At 41.2% G+C, this 13340-nt stretch overlaps 1 protein-coding gene across 1 annotated transcript in view; it reads right to left on the reverse strand.

The window, feature by feature from the left end:
- Positions 1-13340, reverse strand: part of LOC103153268 (bromodomain-containing protein 4-like) — a 32692-nt gene that overhangs the window by 6459 nt on the left and 12893 nt on the right. The window contains exons 9-22 of the mRNA XM_016661805.1: positions 10998-11126; positions 9008-9229; positions 7738-7958; positions 7560-7660; positions 7068-7307; positions 6144-6233; positions 5643-6032; positions 4674-5327; positions 3541-3641; positions 3340-3460; positions 2588-2721; positions 2301-2491; positions 1812-2052; positions 1663-1720 (exon numbers count right to left, since the gene is read on the reverse strand). Of these exons, the coding sequence (XP_016517291.1) occupies positions 1663-1720; positions 1812-2052; positions 2301-2491; positions 2588-2721; positions 3340-3460; positions 3541-3641; positions 4674-5327; positions 5643-6032; positions 6144-6233; positions 7068-7307; positions 7560-7660; positions 7738-7958; positions 9008-9229; positions 10998-11126 (2893 nt within the window). The remainder of the gene's footprint in view (positions 1-1662; positions 1721-1811; positions 2053-2300; positions 2492-2587; positions 2722-3339; positions 3461-3540; positions 3642-4673; positions 5328-5642; positions 6033-6143; positions 6234-7067; positions 7308-7559; positions 7661-7737; positions 7959-9007; positions 9230-10997; positions 11127-13340) is intronic.

Raw genomic sequence — 13340 nt, forward strand, 5'->3', positions numbered from 1 at the left:
CAACATACCAACACATTGTTCTGGGTAAAATAAATCATAGAAGAAAAAAAACAGCAAAGGAGAAATAGGACAGAAAATAGGAAGAAAAGAAAAAGGAGAAAAAAAAATACAGAAAATGACAGAGCAGAAAACACTCCAGATCTCCGAGCCAAACCTCAAGGAAGCGGGAAAAGCTCCCACTTCCAGATCAACACAATGGCACACAAAGTCCAAAACGCTCTCAGTGCGGACGACGACGAGCGCGAGGTCAGAGTGACGAAGGACAGAACGAAGAGAAGTCCATTAGACGACTGAAACTGTGATGATGGTGGCAGGCGAGATGGGAAAGACTGACTAAAAATATCCACATGAAGGGAAGAAAACAAAAATAAAAGAAATATAAAAAAAATAAAAAAAACCAGACTAAAACACTTAAGTGCAGATTTATCCAGTAAGTACAAAATGATGGGACCTAGGCGCGTAAAACTCCTTTGAAGAAAGACAAAACCAGTTGCATAACTTTCGATTTAAAAGGCCGGGAAGAGGGGGAGGGAGGGGAAGCAAAATTTTAAATAGCAATGATGACAGTCTTTAATATAAAGTGAAGAGACAATGCAATTTACATGTAAAAAACGTGAAACAACTTTCAGCACTCAATGGATTTGTTTTGGCATAGAGTTAAGAAAAAAATAAAACACAAAACAAAAACTGAAAATGTGAGAATAAGACAGACGAAACAATCCTCTCAATAGAATCATAAAAAAAGTTTTGTTTTTTTTTGTTGGTTTTTCTTCTTTACAGTAAAGTCTACAAAATCAAAACCATAGCTCAGAGATGAACACAGACACGAGCTTTGCTCTCCACAAAGATATCCCTCTCATATTCTTCAATGACTTACTTTTTTTTGTCATATATAATATATATATTTGTGTATCTATTTTTATATATATATATAATATGTATAATTTGTAGGGCGTGATTAGTTTACAGGCCGGAGCGCTAAGGCAAGGGACGCACTTTGAAAACTTATGAAACATGGTTGCTTCTTCCGTGGTCACTCCTGATTGTTGCAGAGGGGGAAGTGGAAGGTGAAAGGAGGTCTTATAAAAAAACAACAAAACAACAAAAACAAAAACAAAACACACTGTATCCTGAGAAAACAATAAGCTTCTAAATGATAGGTGACGAAAACCTTACAAACTTAACCACAAGAGTCCAGATTCCCCCAGTGAAAATCTGAGGGGAGAGGAGAAAAGTAAAAACAAAGCAGGCTGTTTTATTTGTTCTCCTGTTAGCTAAAGTCCCCCAGAAATAAAAAAAAAAAAAAAAAAGAAACTGCTCCAGTTTATAATTTAACATAATGAAGGAGATTCAATTTCGATTCTCTCCTAAAATTTTCAGACTGCTCATCCCGTCGTCCTTGGAGATCAATAAGTAACCAATGAACATCAAGCAGGAAACCCGGGAGGGAGAAAGCCGTTTCTCTACGTTCCCAATCACAACAAGCTAACGTGGCCGAGAGGTTTCTGCTAGGTCCGGGCGGTGATGTGGATTTGTGTCATCGGCAGCAACCATGTATCTCAGAGCTGTTTCTCGTGACGCTTGTACATTTGGAAACGTTGTAACTTATCAAGTCCTCGTCTCGTGCTCTCTTTTTTTTTTTCTTTCCTTTTCAGAAAAGACTCTCCTCGAAAATCGCCATAAGGTCGCTCTGGAAATTGATGTCGATGTTGTCCGCCATCTGCAGAGAAAACCGAAAAGGTAAAACGACGATGAGACGCGATTTAAAGAAAAAAAGTGAGAAACAAAAAAACAGAAAGAAAAGTGCGTACAGCCTCTCTGAAGCGCCGGTCCCGTTCGCGGAGGCGCTCCCGGTCCCTCTGCTGGTCCAGAGCGCTGTGTGCTGCTGCTGCTGCCGCCGCTGCGGGCGGAGGGGGCAGAGCTTGTTGTTTGGCGGGAGCCGGCGGCGGCTGAGGGGAGTGAGTGGGTGGAGAGGAGACGGGGGGAGGGGTCGGAGCAAGGGGCGACTGTCGCCCTCGGCGACCGTGCTCCGTTGTGTCGTCATCATCGCGGCTGTGACATGGAAACAGGAAGCAGCAGTATGTTTTTATTTGATCGAGTTACCTGGTGCCACTGATGCTGATTTAGGCCTTTTCAAAATGATGCAAAATTAAACCAAGCAACACAAAAAAAAAGTTTTGGAAGGAAATAAAAACTTTTTGCATGGGAATGCAAAAAAAATCTGCGAGGGAATTTCTTTGCTAATGCTGAGTCGTTTCTTCATCATTCGGAGTGAGCTGCTGTCTGTCCCTCTTACTTACCGTAGCATCTCCTGCACTCTCTTGGCCTGCTCTGCCTGGGCTTTCAGCTGTCTCTCCCGCTCCTCCTTCTCCATGGCGACTCGCTTATAGCGCTCGAAGCTGTCGCTGGACGAGCGCAGCGATGACGTCGGCGCAGACTGGGAGCGTTGAGCCAGGCTGGCCCAGGAGCCCATGTTCTTTAGTTTCACATCCTGGGACGGAAACACAGCAGGATTAGTGGGAAATAAAGACGGTTTTTATTGGGTGCGGCACTATTTTATGCATTTATTTTGTATTTTTGTGTGTACCGGTGTCTTTTTGGGTGCGATGGGGGTCTTGGGTTCTTGCTTGATTTTGTTCTCCGGTTGGGAGGCGGGCGGCGATGGGGAGTTGGGGAGGCGGGAAACGGGACGAGAACCATCCAGCGGCTTCATCTCCAAACCTAAACACACGTTTAGGGAGAAATGAGGAACCAGAGAAAAGTCATCGCTTCCAAACTCAAATCTAAATTTTTATTGGTTTTCCCTCCAAATATTTCCAGACATTTATTAACGAAAATAATTAGTTAGTTGCAGTCCTAATCTGAAGACAACACAATGTTTATGTTGTCTTCAGATTAGGACTGCAACTAACTAATTATTTTCGTAATCGATTATTCTATAATCTGACGATTAATCAATTAATCACATAAAAAACATATTTACAGATGAAGAATTTTTAACATCTTAAAAGCAAAATGTACAAAATGTTATGTTTTGTACCATTTTGGCTCAATTACTGCTCTATGCTGCTTTTACAGCAACCTTCTTTTTAGTCGGTATAATTCAAATAACGATTAATAATTTACTAAATTAGTCGATTAATCCATTTAGTCGTTTCAGGCCTACTCCAGATTTGAGTACTAAAGGGATATTGCACTTTTTTAAAAGTGTTTGGACTCAGATCTGCTTCATTTTGAAATCTATAAAACTTAAAACATTTAAAATTTTCTCTGGCTTTGACCAATCTTACAGAAACGCTGTTTTACCCTTCCTTAGCAGAGAATAAACATTTCACTCACTGTGTTTGTTGTCATGTTTGTGTGCGTCTTGGCGGACTGCAGGGCTGAAAGGTGATGAAGGTAGACCTGGAGACTGCGAAGGCTTCTCCTCTTTGACTCCCACCAGGTTGGACCTCTGCTCCTACGCCAAGCCCAATCACACAGAACTCAGTGCAGTCGCCACACATCGACACAGTGATGCAACGTTCCTGATTGGCTTACATGCTTCTTGGTCTGTAAAGGTGACTGCTGTCCCATTGGATGAAACTGAGGCATTTGAGGCGAATGCATCATTAGAGGAGACGGGCTTTCACGCAGGCAGCCTAAACACAGGGAACAAGAAGTTCAGTTTATCTACAGCTGAGCTCTCTAGCACCACCGTATGGATGAATACCAAAATGACAACAAACAAACAAACAAAAAACACTAAACAAAACAAAACAAAATATATATATATATATAACTAGTAAATGTAAAAATCTAAACATATGTATCTTAGATGCAAGGTTCATATGTTAGTTATTAAGAGCTGTGGAACTTTCCAGCTCATCTCCAATCTGTCCTCTGTCACTACGCTGGTAGTTTTCAGTCGTTTCAAGTTAAAATAAAATAAAACTTCAACCATGTAAAATGACAGAAAAAGAAAATATTTAAGAAGGAAACCAAACAACTTGCAAAAAACATTAAAGCTCAGTACGATAACTTCAATATTGACGTTTATCAACTAACCTCAAGTAACTATTTTACTTTCAGTTGTTATGAAAATGGTATATATATATATATATCAAATATGAATTAAAAGAAATTTTACTTTGAAATTTCATGCCTTGAAATTGGGTGTCCGTCTCTTTAAGAAGCTCCTGCTCTTTCTGAAACTCTGCCTTCAGGAAGTCATCACAACGTGGCTCCTCTATTAACCCTTTAACAAGGTTTTTATCAGCGTTTCACTGAGAAATAGTTTGTAGATCAGTAGATCCACAGTTCCACCAGATGTTTGCTAATTGCTGCTGGCTAGTCTGAAGGAGCCGAGTGGTGGAGTTGTTCTGTTCTGCTCTGTGATGTGGAAGCCTGGAAACTGCAACTCTGAGGAGGAGCTTCGTCCTCAAAGGCGGAGCTTCGTCCACCCAGGTGTTTTGAACAGTTGAACGGTTGCCATGGGAGACTAAATGATTTCTCTAAATTTGCATGAAAGAATCAAAGCAACATTAAAGGTAATGCTATGAGCTCAAAAATACTGCCCCTTTAATGTTCTCTAAGCAGGAGGCTGTTGAAAGTGAGAATTTGTTCTCAATCAACTTACCTGGTTAAATAAAGGTTTAACAAAATAAAAAACCCCACTGTGTTTAATGTGGTACCTTTAGTTGAGAAGGCCTCTACTGTGTTGTGTGGGGATGGCTGCTGCTGATGCTGGAGCTGCTGGACCTTCTGCTGCAGGACAGCACCCTTCAGCTGCTGGGATGCCGCCGGCTGGGAATTCGGGAACAGCTGGGGAACGTGAGCTGGGACGTGTCTCTGCGTCTGGGTGGGCGGTGCCGCCGCCAAGACCTGCGTGTGTATCGACTGCAGGAGCTGGGAAGCGGCCTGCCCAGGCGAGTGTGTGTGCAGCGGCTGCAGCGGCTGCAGCGGCTGCTGCAGCTGCGGCGGCTGCTGCTGCTGCGGCGGCATGGTGACCCGGGGCTGCAGCGACTGCAGCAGGTTGTGAACCTGGCTGAGCGGCGGCGTCTCGGAACTGTTCGGCACAGGCTCTTCGTCGTCCTCCAGCAACGCCTGAGGAGGTTGAGCTGAGAGGGTACCCAGGATGCCGTGCGACGGCGGCGACGGGACGCGTGGGCGGAGGACTGGCTGCGGGAGGCTCATGGGAAGCGTGGGTTGAAGCTGGGCGGGGACGGCGGGAGGCGCAGGAGGCAGGGTAGGCAGCAAGGATGGAGGAGGCTGCGGCGGTTTGGGCGGAAGAGGCGCAGCGCGGTTGCTAGGTCTGGATGGTTGCTGGGGGAGGGCGTTGTGGATGGCTGCAAACATGGAAGAAAAAGAAGGAGGGGACAACCTTTAAAGCCTAATCCAACAATCTATCACGACATATTCTATTAAAAACGTAGCAATGTGCAGAAATTAGGGTTTCGACTAGGGCTGGACGACACGGCGGAGAAACAAACTGCCTTGCAAGAAAGAATCAAGGCAACACTCCAGGCATGTTTTTGATGATTGAATAACATTATAACATGATGGAAAGCTCAAAAAAGTTTAATTTACATAAAACGTCCCCTTTAAAGAATAATTTAGGCTGCTATGTGGATATGCTGAAGCCGCAGCTCTGAAATACCAACCTGGGGAAGGAACGATGGGATGCTGGTTTAGGAAAGGATGCGTGTCGGTCGGTGTCTGGTTGAGGGGTGCGTTTGCGTTCAGCAGGCCCGGGGGTAACGCTGCCCCGGCGGCGGTGCTGGACTCTGCGTTTGACTCGGTCAGGTGGGAATTCATGAAATGTGCCAGAGGGTCGAATCCCGAGGACAGCAGCTGAGAGGAATCCAGCGGCGGGACAGAGGGAGCGGATACAAACGGGGGCTTGGACTGGAACAGCTGGGGTTGTGTTTGAGGCGCGGGGGCGACTGGGAGCATCCCACTGGGAGGAAGACGAGGAGGAGGAGGCGGCTGGTGGTTCCCTCTCTTGGAGTCCTTGTTGGGTAACGTCTTCTTCTGTTGCTTGGGAACCAGCCCTGCAGACACGAGACAAATGAGATTCAAGAGAGGACAAAAGTCAACATTTACAGGCTGAATACTTGAGGGTGCCAATCAGTAAAAACACATAAGTGAAGTAAAGACGTTACCATTCTCAGAGTCCTCACTGTCTGAGGAGTCGCTGCTGCCTGAAGATGAAGATCCTGTCTTTATCTTGGTCATTTCCAGAGACTTCTCTACTGCAACAAAAGCCATCAAACTTTAACAACTTCAACAAAACAAGTATTTAATGTCCATATCAGATTGGCACAAAGACAACAAATCCTAAATTGAACAGTGTTTAAATAATCCGTACAGAACAAAATAATTCGGAATTCAGCGGCGTAAGTATTGTAGATTTTGAATCAGACCCAATCAAATACAGTCCAGTTTTAATTAATAAATGCAAAGTGAACACTGTACTATGCTAAATGAACCAAAACGTTTGGAAAAACCTGTTCCCCTCCTCGCCTGCGGAGGCGCTGCACTGAGAACCACGGAGGGAAGCGACACTGAGCGCAACTTCTTTCCTCACGAAATGTAAACAAACATGGCGAGGAGTCAGATTTTAGTGGTTGCAGGATTTTGGTTTTATCATTGGTAAAAAACCATGAGCCACTTAATCAATTTTATGAATTCATAATTTTTTTTGTTTGTTTTTGAAGAATTAATTTTAGAAAACTGTGGATGTTTTTCACCACTGAGTTTCTATAATTCAGAGTGATGTCAGCACACCGTGGGTCGGCATCTTGTTTGCCAAGCTTGTTTTACAATTTCTAATTATTTGGACTTTGAACAGACAGAAGGGATGACTGAAATGAAAGCCACTTTTTTGAAAATATTTTCAGGCATTTGTAATTTCTTTTTAAGAAAGTGAGAAAAAAACCCTGATTAAAAAAAAGGGAAATCAAACACTTATTTTTAAAACCTATCGTCCAGACAAACTCTTGATAACAGAGTTAATGCTCATTGTGCCCACAGAACGGGTTTCTGAGATCCATCTTTTTCAACCAGAACTTGGTTCAAAAACCCACCTGATGGTTTTTTCTTCTTCTTGAGGCAGCTAGACACGTATTTCTCCAGCTCCCTCAGCGTAGACGGCTTCAGGGTCTCAAAGTCGATCTCGATCTCATCGGGGTTCGAGTTTTTCAGCGACGGCTCCCTCGTCTGGATTATGTGCACGACTCGGCCGAGCTTGTCGCCGGGCAGTTTGTTGATGTCCAGGCTCAGCTGGCGCTTCTCCTCGTACGACATCGGCTTGCAAGAGCCAAAATCTGAAGAAGAAAAAAACAGAACGATGTTTTTTTGCTGATGTTTACACTGGGTCTTTGATTAACCACAAATAAAAATTCACATATTTGATGTTCATTCTAAAATGTAAAAAAATACTTTAGATATAAATTTATACAAGCTTATTATGTGAAACTAAATGGGACAACTGAATAGAAATGAGTCTGGAAATGAAAATATTTGTATGATGTTTCCAGAAGCAGTCATGCTTCGCCTCTGCTCTGTCTGAAACACACCGATGTCGTCCTCCGCTTCCAGAGAAGCTGAAGGCAGGAGAGCGATGGGTCCTGACGGAGGGGGCGGAGCTGGCCGGCTGTTTTTGAGGTCCTCTTTCTTACTGCGATGGACAAATGATGGATTTAGTCTGACTTCAAGCAGAGACGTCGTGACTGAATTCTGCAAAGGAAAACGCACCTGGGCTTCTTCTTCTTCTCCTTTATCGTGACGGGATCTTTACTCTTGCTTTTCTTAGAAGTCTGAAGCGTCGCGGGAGGAGAAGTTTCTGCAGGTTCCTCAGGTTCCTGCTTCTTTTTATGCTTTTCCTTCTTCTTCTCCTTCTTGTCTCTCTCTTTCTTCTTGGGCTTGCTGGTCGGTGGCTGGGAGAGCGCCGCCAGCTGCTCATGAACAGCTTTGAGCTAGGAGGTTGAAAAACACACACATTAGGTCAGGAAACGCCACAAGACGTGAATAATCCCCACTGAGGTTGGGTAAAGCCAGCCTCCATCCTCTAACCCGGGGATGGCCAAAGACTCTGCCTGACTGAATTCAACTGACTTCCTTTTTTTATGATGACTTTTGTTGTGAACTGTTGGAATATAAATTAATTGAAGTGATTTGAATTCAGGAGTACCACAGATTTAGCCTGAAGCTGAGACGGTCGATGCAGACAGAAACATAGAACAAATGTTAGCGAAATTTTCACTGCCGGACCAAGAAAAAAAAAAAAAAAAAAAAAAATTTAAATTTTTTTATTTTTGAAAAATTGAAAAAGTATTGGCTTTTAACTTAAATGAATTAAACCAGAAGCATCCAGTGATTTTTGCTGAAAACCCAAGTAAAATAAAAGTGAACAATTTCCTAATGTTGCAGAAAATACACACACCAAAAAAATCTAGACAAATATATTCAACCTGAAACATGCAAGAATTTATTTATTTATTTTAAATAACCTTGTCAGAACCTATTAAAATAAATCTAACAGGATGATAAACTCCTGCGATTGCATTGCTGTTTTGAGACCAACATATTCAGTAAATATATTGATAATGGCATAATAATGCAAGTTCTAACTCAAAAACTACTAAGCATAATTTTATAAAGAACGCTGAACCCTGGAACTCGGCTTATTTTAAAAATCAAAAATATTCAGGAATATCTTGGACAAATATTTTGGATAATATATAAAGCAGAAATAAAAACCACATAAAACCATAAATAAAAGGAACTAAGAAGTTTAAGTAAACATAATTCAGACAACATTGATCATCAGCATCAAATCTTGTTATGTGAAACTAAATGGGACAACTGAATAGAAATGAGTCTGGAATTTCTATTCAGACTCATTAGTCATCATGTGAGTAATTGCTTGTTGCAACAGGTTTATTGAAAATCATAAATAGTTTTTGACATTTTAATGTAAAACAAAAGCCAAAGGTTGAAAATGTTTGGACAGCAATGCTCCGACCTGCTCCTGTAGCTCGGCCAGTCGCTGTTGTCGTTCCTGTTCCGAGTCTCCTCTGGACGACTCGGAGTCGGAGGAACTGGAGCTGTCGTCTTCCGACGCAGCAGACGGAGGAGGGGCTTGTCGAGTGGGGGGGACGGAGAGGAGGGCCGACGACGGCGTGGGGACCGGGATGGGCCCTTCGGACTCGTCAGGCATTTTGGCGAAGCGCATCTCGAACACGTCCTGTTGGTGGTGGAGGACAGCAGCAGAAACTCTCAGGTCAAAAAGTTTCCTACTTCAAAACAAGACGGACTGAGGACGTTTAGTTTATTATGAATCCTAAAGTAAAGAAAAAGTATAAATAAATTCTAGATATCGGTGACAATGTGCCTGATCCGGATGGGCAGATCTATTCAATCCAACTCTATGCTTTGTTTTCTGCGTGACATCATGCTTTATTATTTACGTTATATTTAGATTTTCTAATTGCACGTTCTGAACCATTTAAATGAAGGTTTATAGCAGTTTATTTTTACGTGGTTGACTGAGTGTGTGAAGCTATTGGTTTACTGATGGAGCATTAATAAATAAATTTGTAATGTTTCTTTTGATTTTAATCCAAGTAAATTCAGCGCTTTTCCTCTGTATTGGATTGACTGATACTAAACCTCAGATATCGGTATCGGAAGTTTAAAAAAAGTGGATCGGTACAGATCTGTAAAGAAATTAAAACTAAATTGAAACATTAAATCTTCTAATAAATGACTGTGGCAATCCTGCTTGCTTCCACAAGGTGGCGTTAATGCATCAAATTGTAGCAACATTGTGCTTTGAATTAAAATGTTATGTATTCATTAAAAACAAAACACAAAAAAATGAAAGCTTCCAGAAACATCTATGCAGAAATTCTTGAAAATAAAAATGAAACCCAGTGAAGAAATGAGGTGAAGTCAGTAAAGATGAACGGGAAGATTGGAATCAGAGGATTTTCAGCTTGAGTGGGCCGACCAGTGACAGGAAACTCTTTTAAATAAATTTTTTAAATATATATTTTATGTTTTTATTTTTTTTTAATGTTTGACATAAAAAGACAGTTTTCCTACAAAGTGCTGTGTGCAGAGAGTGTGTTCCCTTTCTGGGCAACTACATCAAAACAAACATAGCGAGCAGAGCATCTGTTTACCATCTAATGAGGAATAAAACCATTTTAATCTTTAATGGTTTGGAGTTGAAACGTTTTTTTTAAGTGAACTGCAGCTGATTGCAGAGTGAAACAGAAAAAAAACAACACGAGTCGTTTGTCTCTTGAAAGTGTTTAAAGTTCAAGTTAGACCGATCGTTTGCTACAGCTTCCTGTTATTGTGTTAGTTTGTGTATTCATGCACAGAAACCCAATATAAATTTCTACGTCCCACTTTGTTAGTGTAGATAATGTGCATGTTATACAAATTCAACAAGCAACATTATAAAATACATACACCTAATAAATATGTATTTTTTTCTTTGGAGTTGCACTCCGACCCGAGACTTATCACTTGTTTATTTCCAGTTGAGCCTGATAATTTTTGACAATTTGAATCTCTAGGATTTTTATTTTTAAATACACATTACACTGAGATGCACATATTTATTTGTGTCAAGCTGCAATGGCGCTTTTCACATATAATTCACTTTTTAAAGAGCAAAGTTTTGTGTACATTTTATCTTGTGGGATTGAAAAATGAATTCACTTTGTAAAAAAATAGATTGAAATAAAAAGCGGTCTTAAACAGGAAAAAACAAACGTGTAGAAAACCTTGATTATTTGAAAAATGAGCCAACAGATTATTATTAGTGATGATCCAACCAGAAATAATGCGAACAGAAGATTTCTTCCTGTAAAATCCCAAATAGCAGCACATCATAAGTTGTGTTTCTCTGGAGTCTTTCAGATTTTTTTATTTTTTAAAATCAGATGAATAAATTCATAATGCCAGATTGTTTTTGCTCCTATGTGCGCGGCTGCGTTTACCTGTAATTTACGCGCCATGGAAACAACATCGTGATCTGGAGGATTGTACTTGTAACAGTTAGAGAACATCAACCGGACGTCTGCAGCAAACTCTTCAGCGTCTCTGTACTGCCTGTTATCCAGCTTTTTCTGAAGGAGACAAAAACCATTTGGAATGATCAGAATATTTATGACAAAACATAAATATCATTTGATTCAAATGAATGTATAACTAAGATTATGAGCCAATATTAAATGATCAACTTCTCCTGTTTTAGGTAATTTAGAATTGTGAAACTATTTCTACAAACTCAAATTATTCAATTCTTTTTCTAGATAACCATTTGGGATTAAAATTAGATTAATTACAAATCCTACAATTAACTTAAAATCTTTAATTGAGTCCCACCAATAGAATCAACCAATCAAAAAGTTGAAAAGCCTCGACATCATTGTTGGGCTTTCATAAATTATTTAAAGGGGTAGTACATAATGTCTAAATTTGAAAAATATTTTAAATAATCTAAAAACATATTCCAGTCGTTGACAAATAGAAATAATTTTGATTCTCCTCACACACCCGAAGCCAGTGTTGTGTTCAAGACCACCTAACCCGAGACCAAGACAAGACCAAGACCAGAGTGTATCGAGACCGAGACAAGACCAAGACTTTTAGGGTCCGAGACCAAGTCAAGACCAAGACCGAGGGAAGTCGAGACCGAGTCTCATTTGCCCATATTGCTCATATAAGAAACCACCACTGTTGCACCATTAAACATAGCAATTGAGGCAATGCCCTGACGGTAAATAATGCTCAACTACGAACTCTGACCAAGGAGCAACAAGCAAGAAGTAACCAAAAAGAAGGCGCTCATCGTGACTGTTTTCACTCTCTATCCCAGTACATGAAGCCAGATAGTCTGACACCATGGCAGACATTACAGCTGCCACTTTGAACAAAAACAATCAAAGAGCAATGTGCATGCTCTGCGTGCTCTTTCGTTCTTGTGTTTTAGTTATTTGTTAAATTAAATATCAACGTACATAATTAAATAAAATAATGATGCAGCATACACAGAGCATTACTAGAACAAAGAACGGGTGTTCTGTAACGTCAGATCGTCATACGCTTAGCACGAACTCACGGTGTTCTGTCATACGTTGTCAGATAGTCGTACGCTTGCTCAGACATGCATACGCTGTCATTACCATATGATTTTATTTAATCAGCAACATAGAATCATGACGTAGATCATCATACACTTGGTTATTAACAGTTATATAGCATCCAGCTGCAGCCAGACCTGCTTTAAATACACTTTGAAACCACGACAACGCTTGTATATCCATCTAGTTATCACATTATGTCATATTATAAACAATTTAATGGCTTATTTTCGTCATAACTTGTTGCGTATACTGACAACTCCACTGACGGTCGGACTTAATGTGCATGCGCTGGCATGGTACTCACAGCATGTATGCTATCCTGACAGTTTATGGTAATCTGATAGAATTACCTTTTTTTTTACCCAACTGATAATCCTCTGTAACCGCGTGTGGGGTTTTCCCTGACTGGAAGCTAGAACGCAACCCGTGGAATGTGACAGGTAGCCAATCAGAAAGTGCGGTGACGTAACGTTTAAACATCCCTTCAAAATAAGATACAGATACGCCGCAAAAACAAATATAAAGAACATTTTATTTTAATGAAAATTTTAACTCCTGACGACACATTAATGAGAGCCTTGAGCTTGTTTGTCTCCAAGGAGACGGTCCCATCTGGGAATAATGGGGGACAACGACACCCGAAGTGTGTTGCTTATGTTCAGTCTATTTCGTTGTTTTGTTTTGGTTGTTGTCACTGCAGAAAACCCCGCTTCACATAGATATGATGTCGGAAATGGCAACAGGGTTTTCAGTGCTGTGGTGGCGATGTAAGGGTATTCTGCCATGACTTTAATCCAAAACACCGGCAGAGTTGCTGTCTCAAACATACTTTTAAGGCCGCCGTCATTTGCGATCTCCAGCAGCTGATCTTCTTCTTGCACAGACATGCTAGATTCAGCTGGTTTGTTGACAAATGGGTCGCGGATCCATTCCTTGCCAGTTCGTGGGTCTTTTGTGGTTGGGAAGTAGCGTTCGAACTCCTTTAAAAGCAAAGACAGGTGATCGTGCAATAGCTGGGAAAATGAAGGCTCAGGCTCATTCTCACCCAAAATCCCCGCTAATGTTGGAAACATGTCAAATATGCCTTTGTTCACGCGCCGTCCCCACAAATCCAATTTGGCTTTAAATGCAGCTACTTTATCTGCCAAATTGAAGACGGTTGCCATTTTTCCTTGAAGTGACAGATTGAGTTCA

This window comes from Poecilia formosa, unplaced genomic scaffold (assembly GCF_000485575.1).
Source record: "Poecilia formosa unplaced genomic scaffold, Poecilia_formosa-5.1.2 Scaffold344, whole genome shotgun sequence".
NCBI classification, from domain to species: domain Eukaryota; kingdom Metazoa; phylum Chordata; class Actinopteri; order Cyprinodontiformes; family Poeciliidae; genus Poecilia; species Poecilia formosa.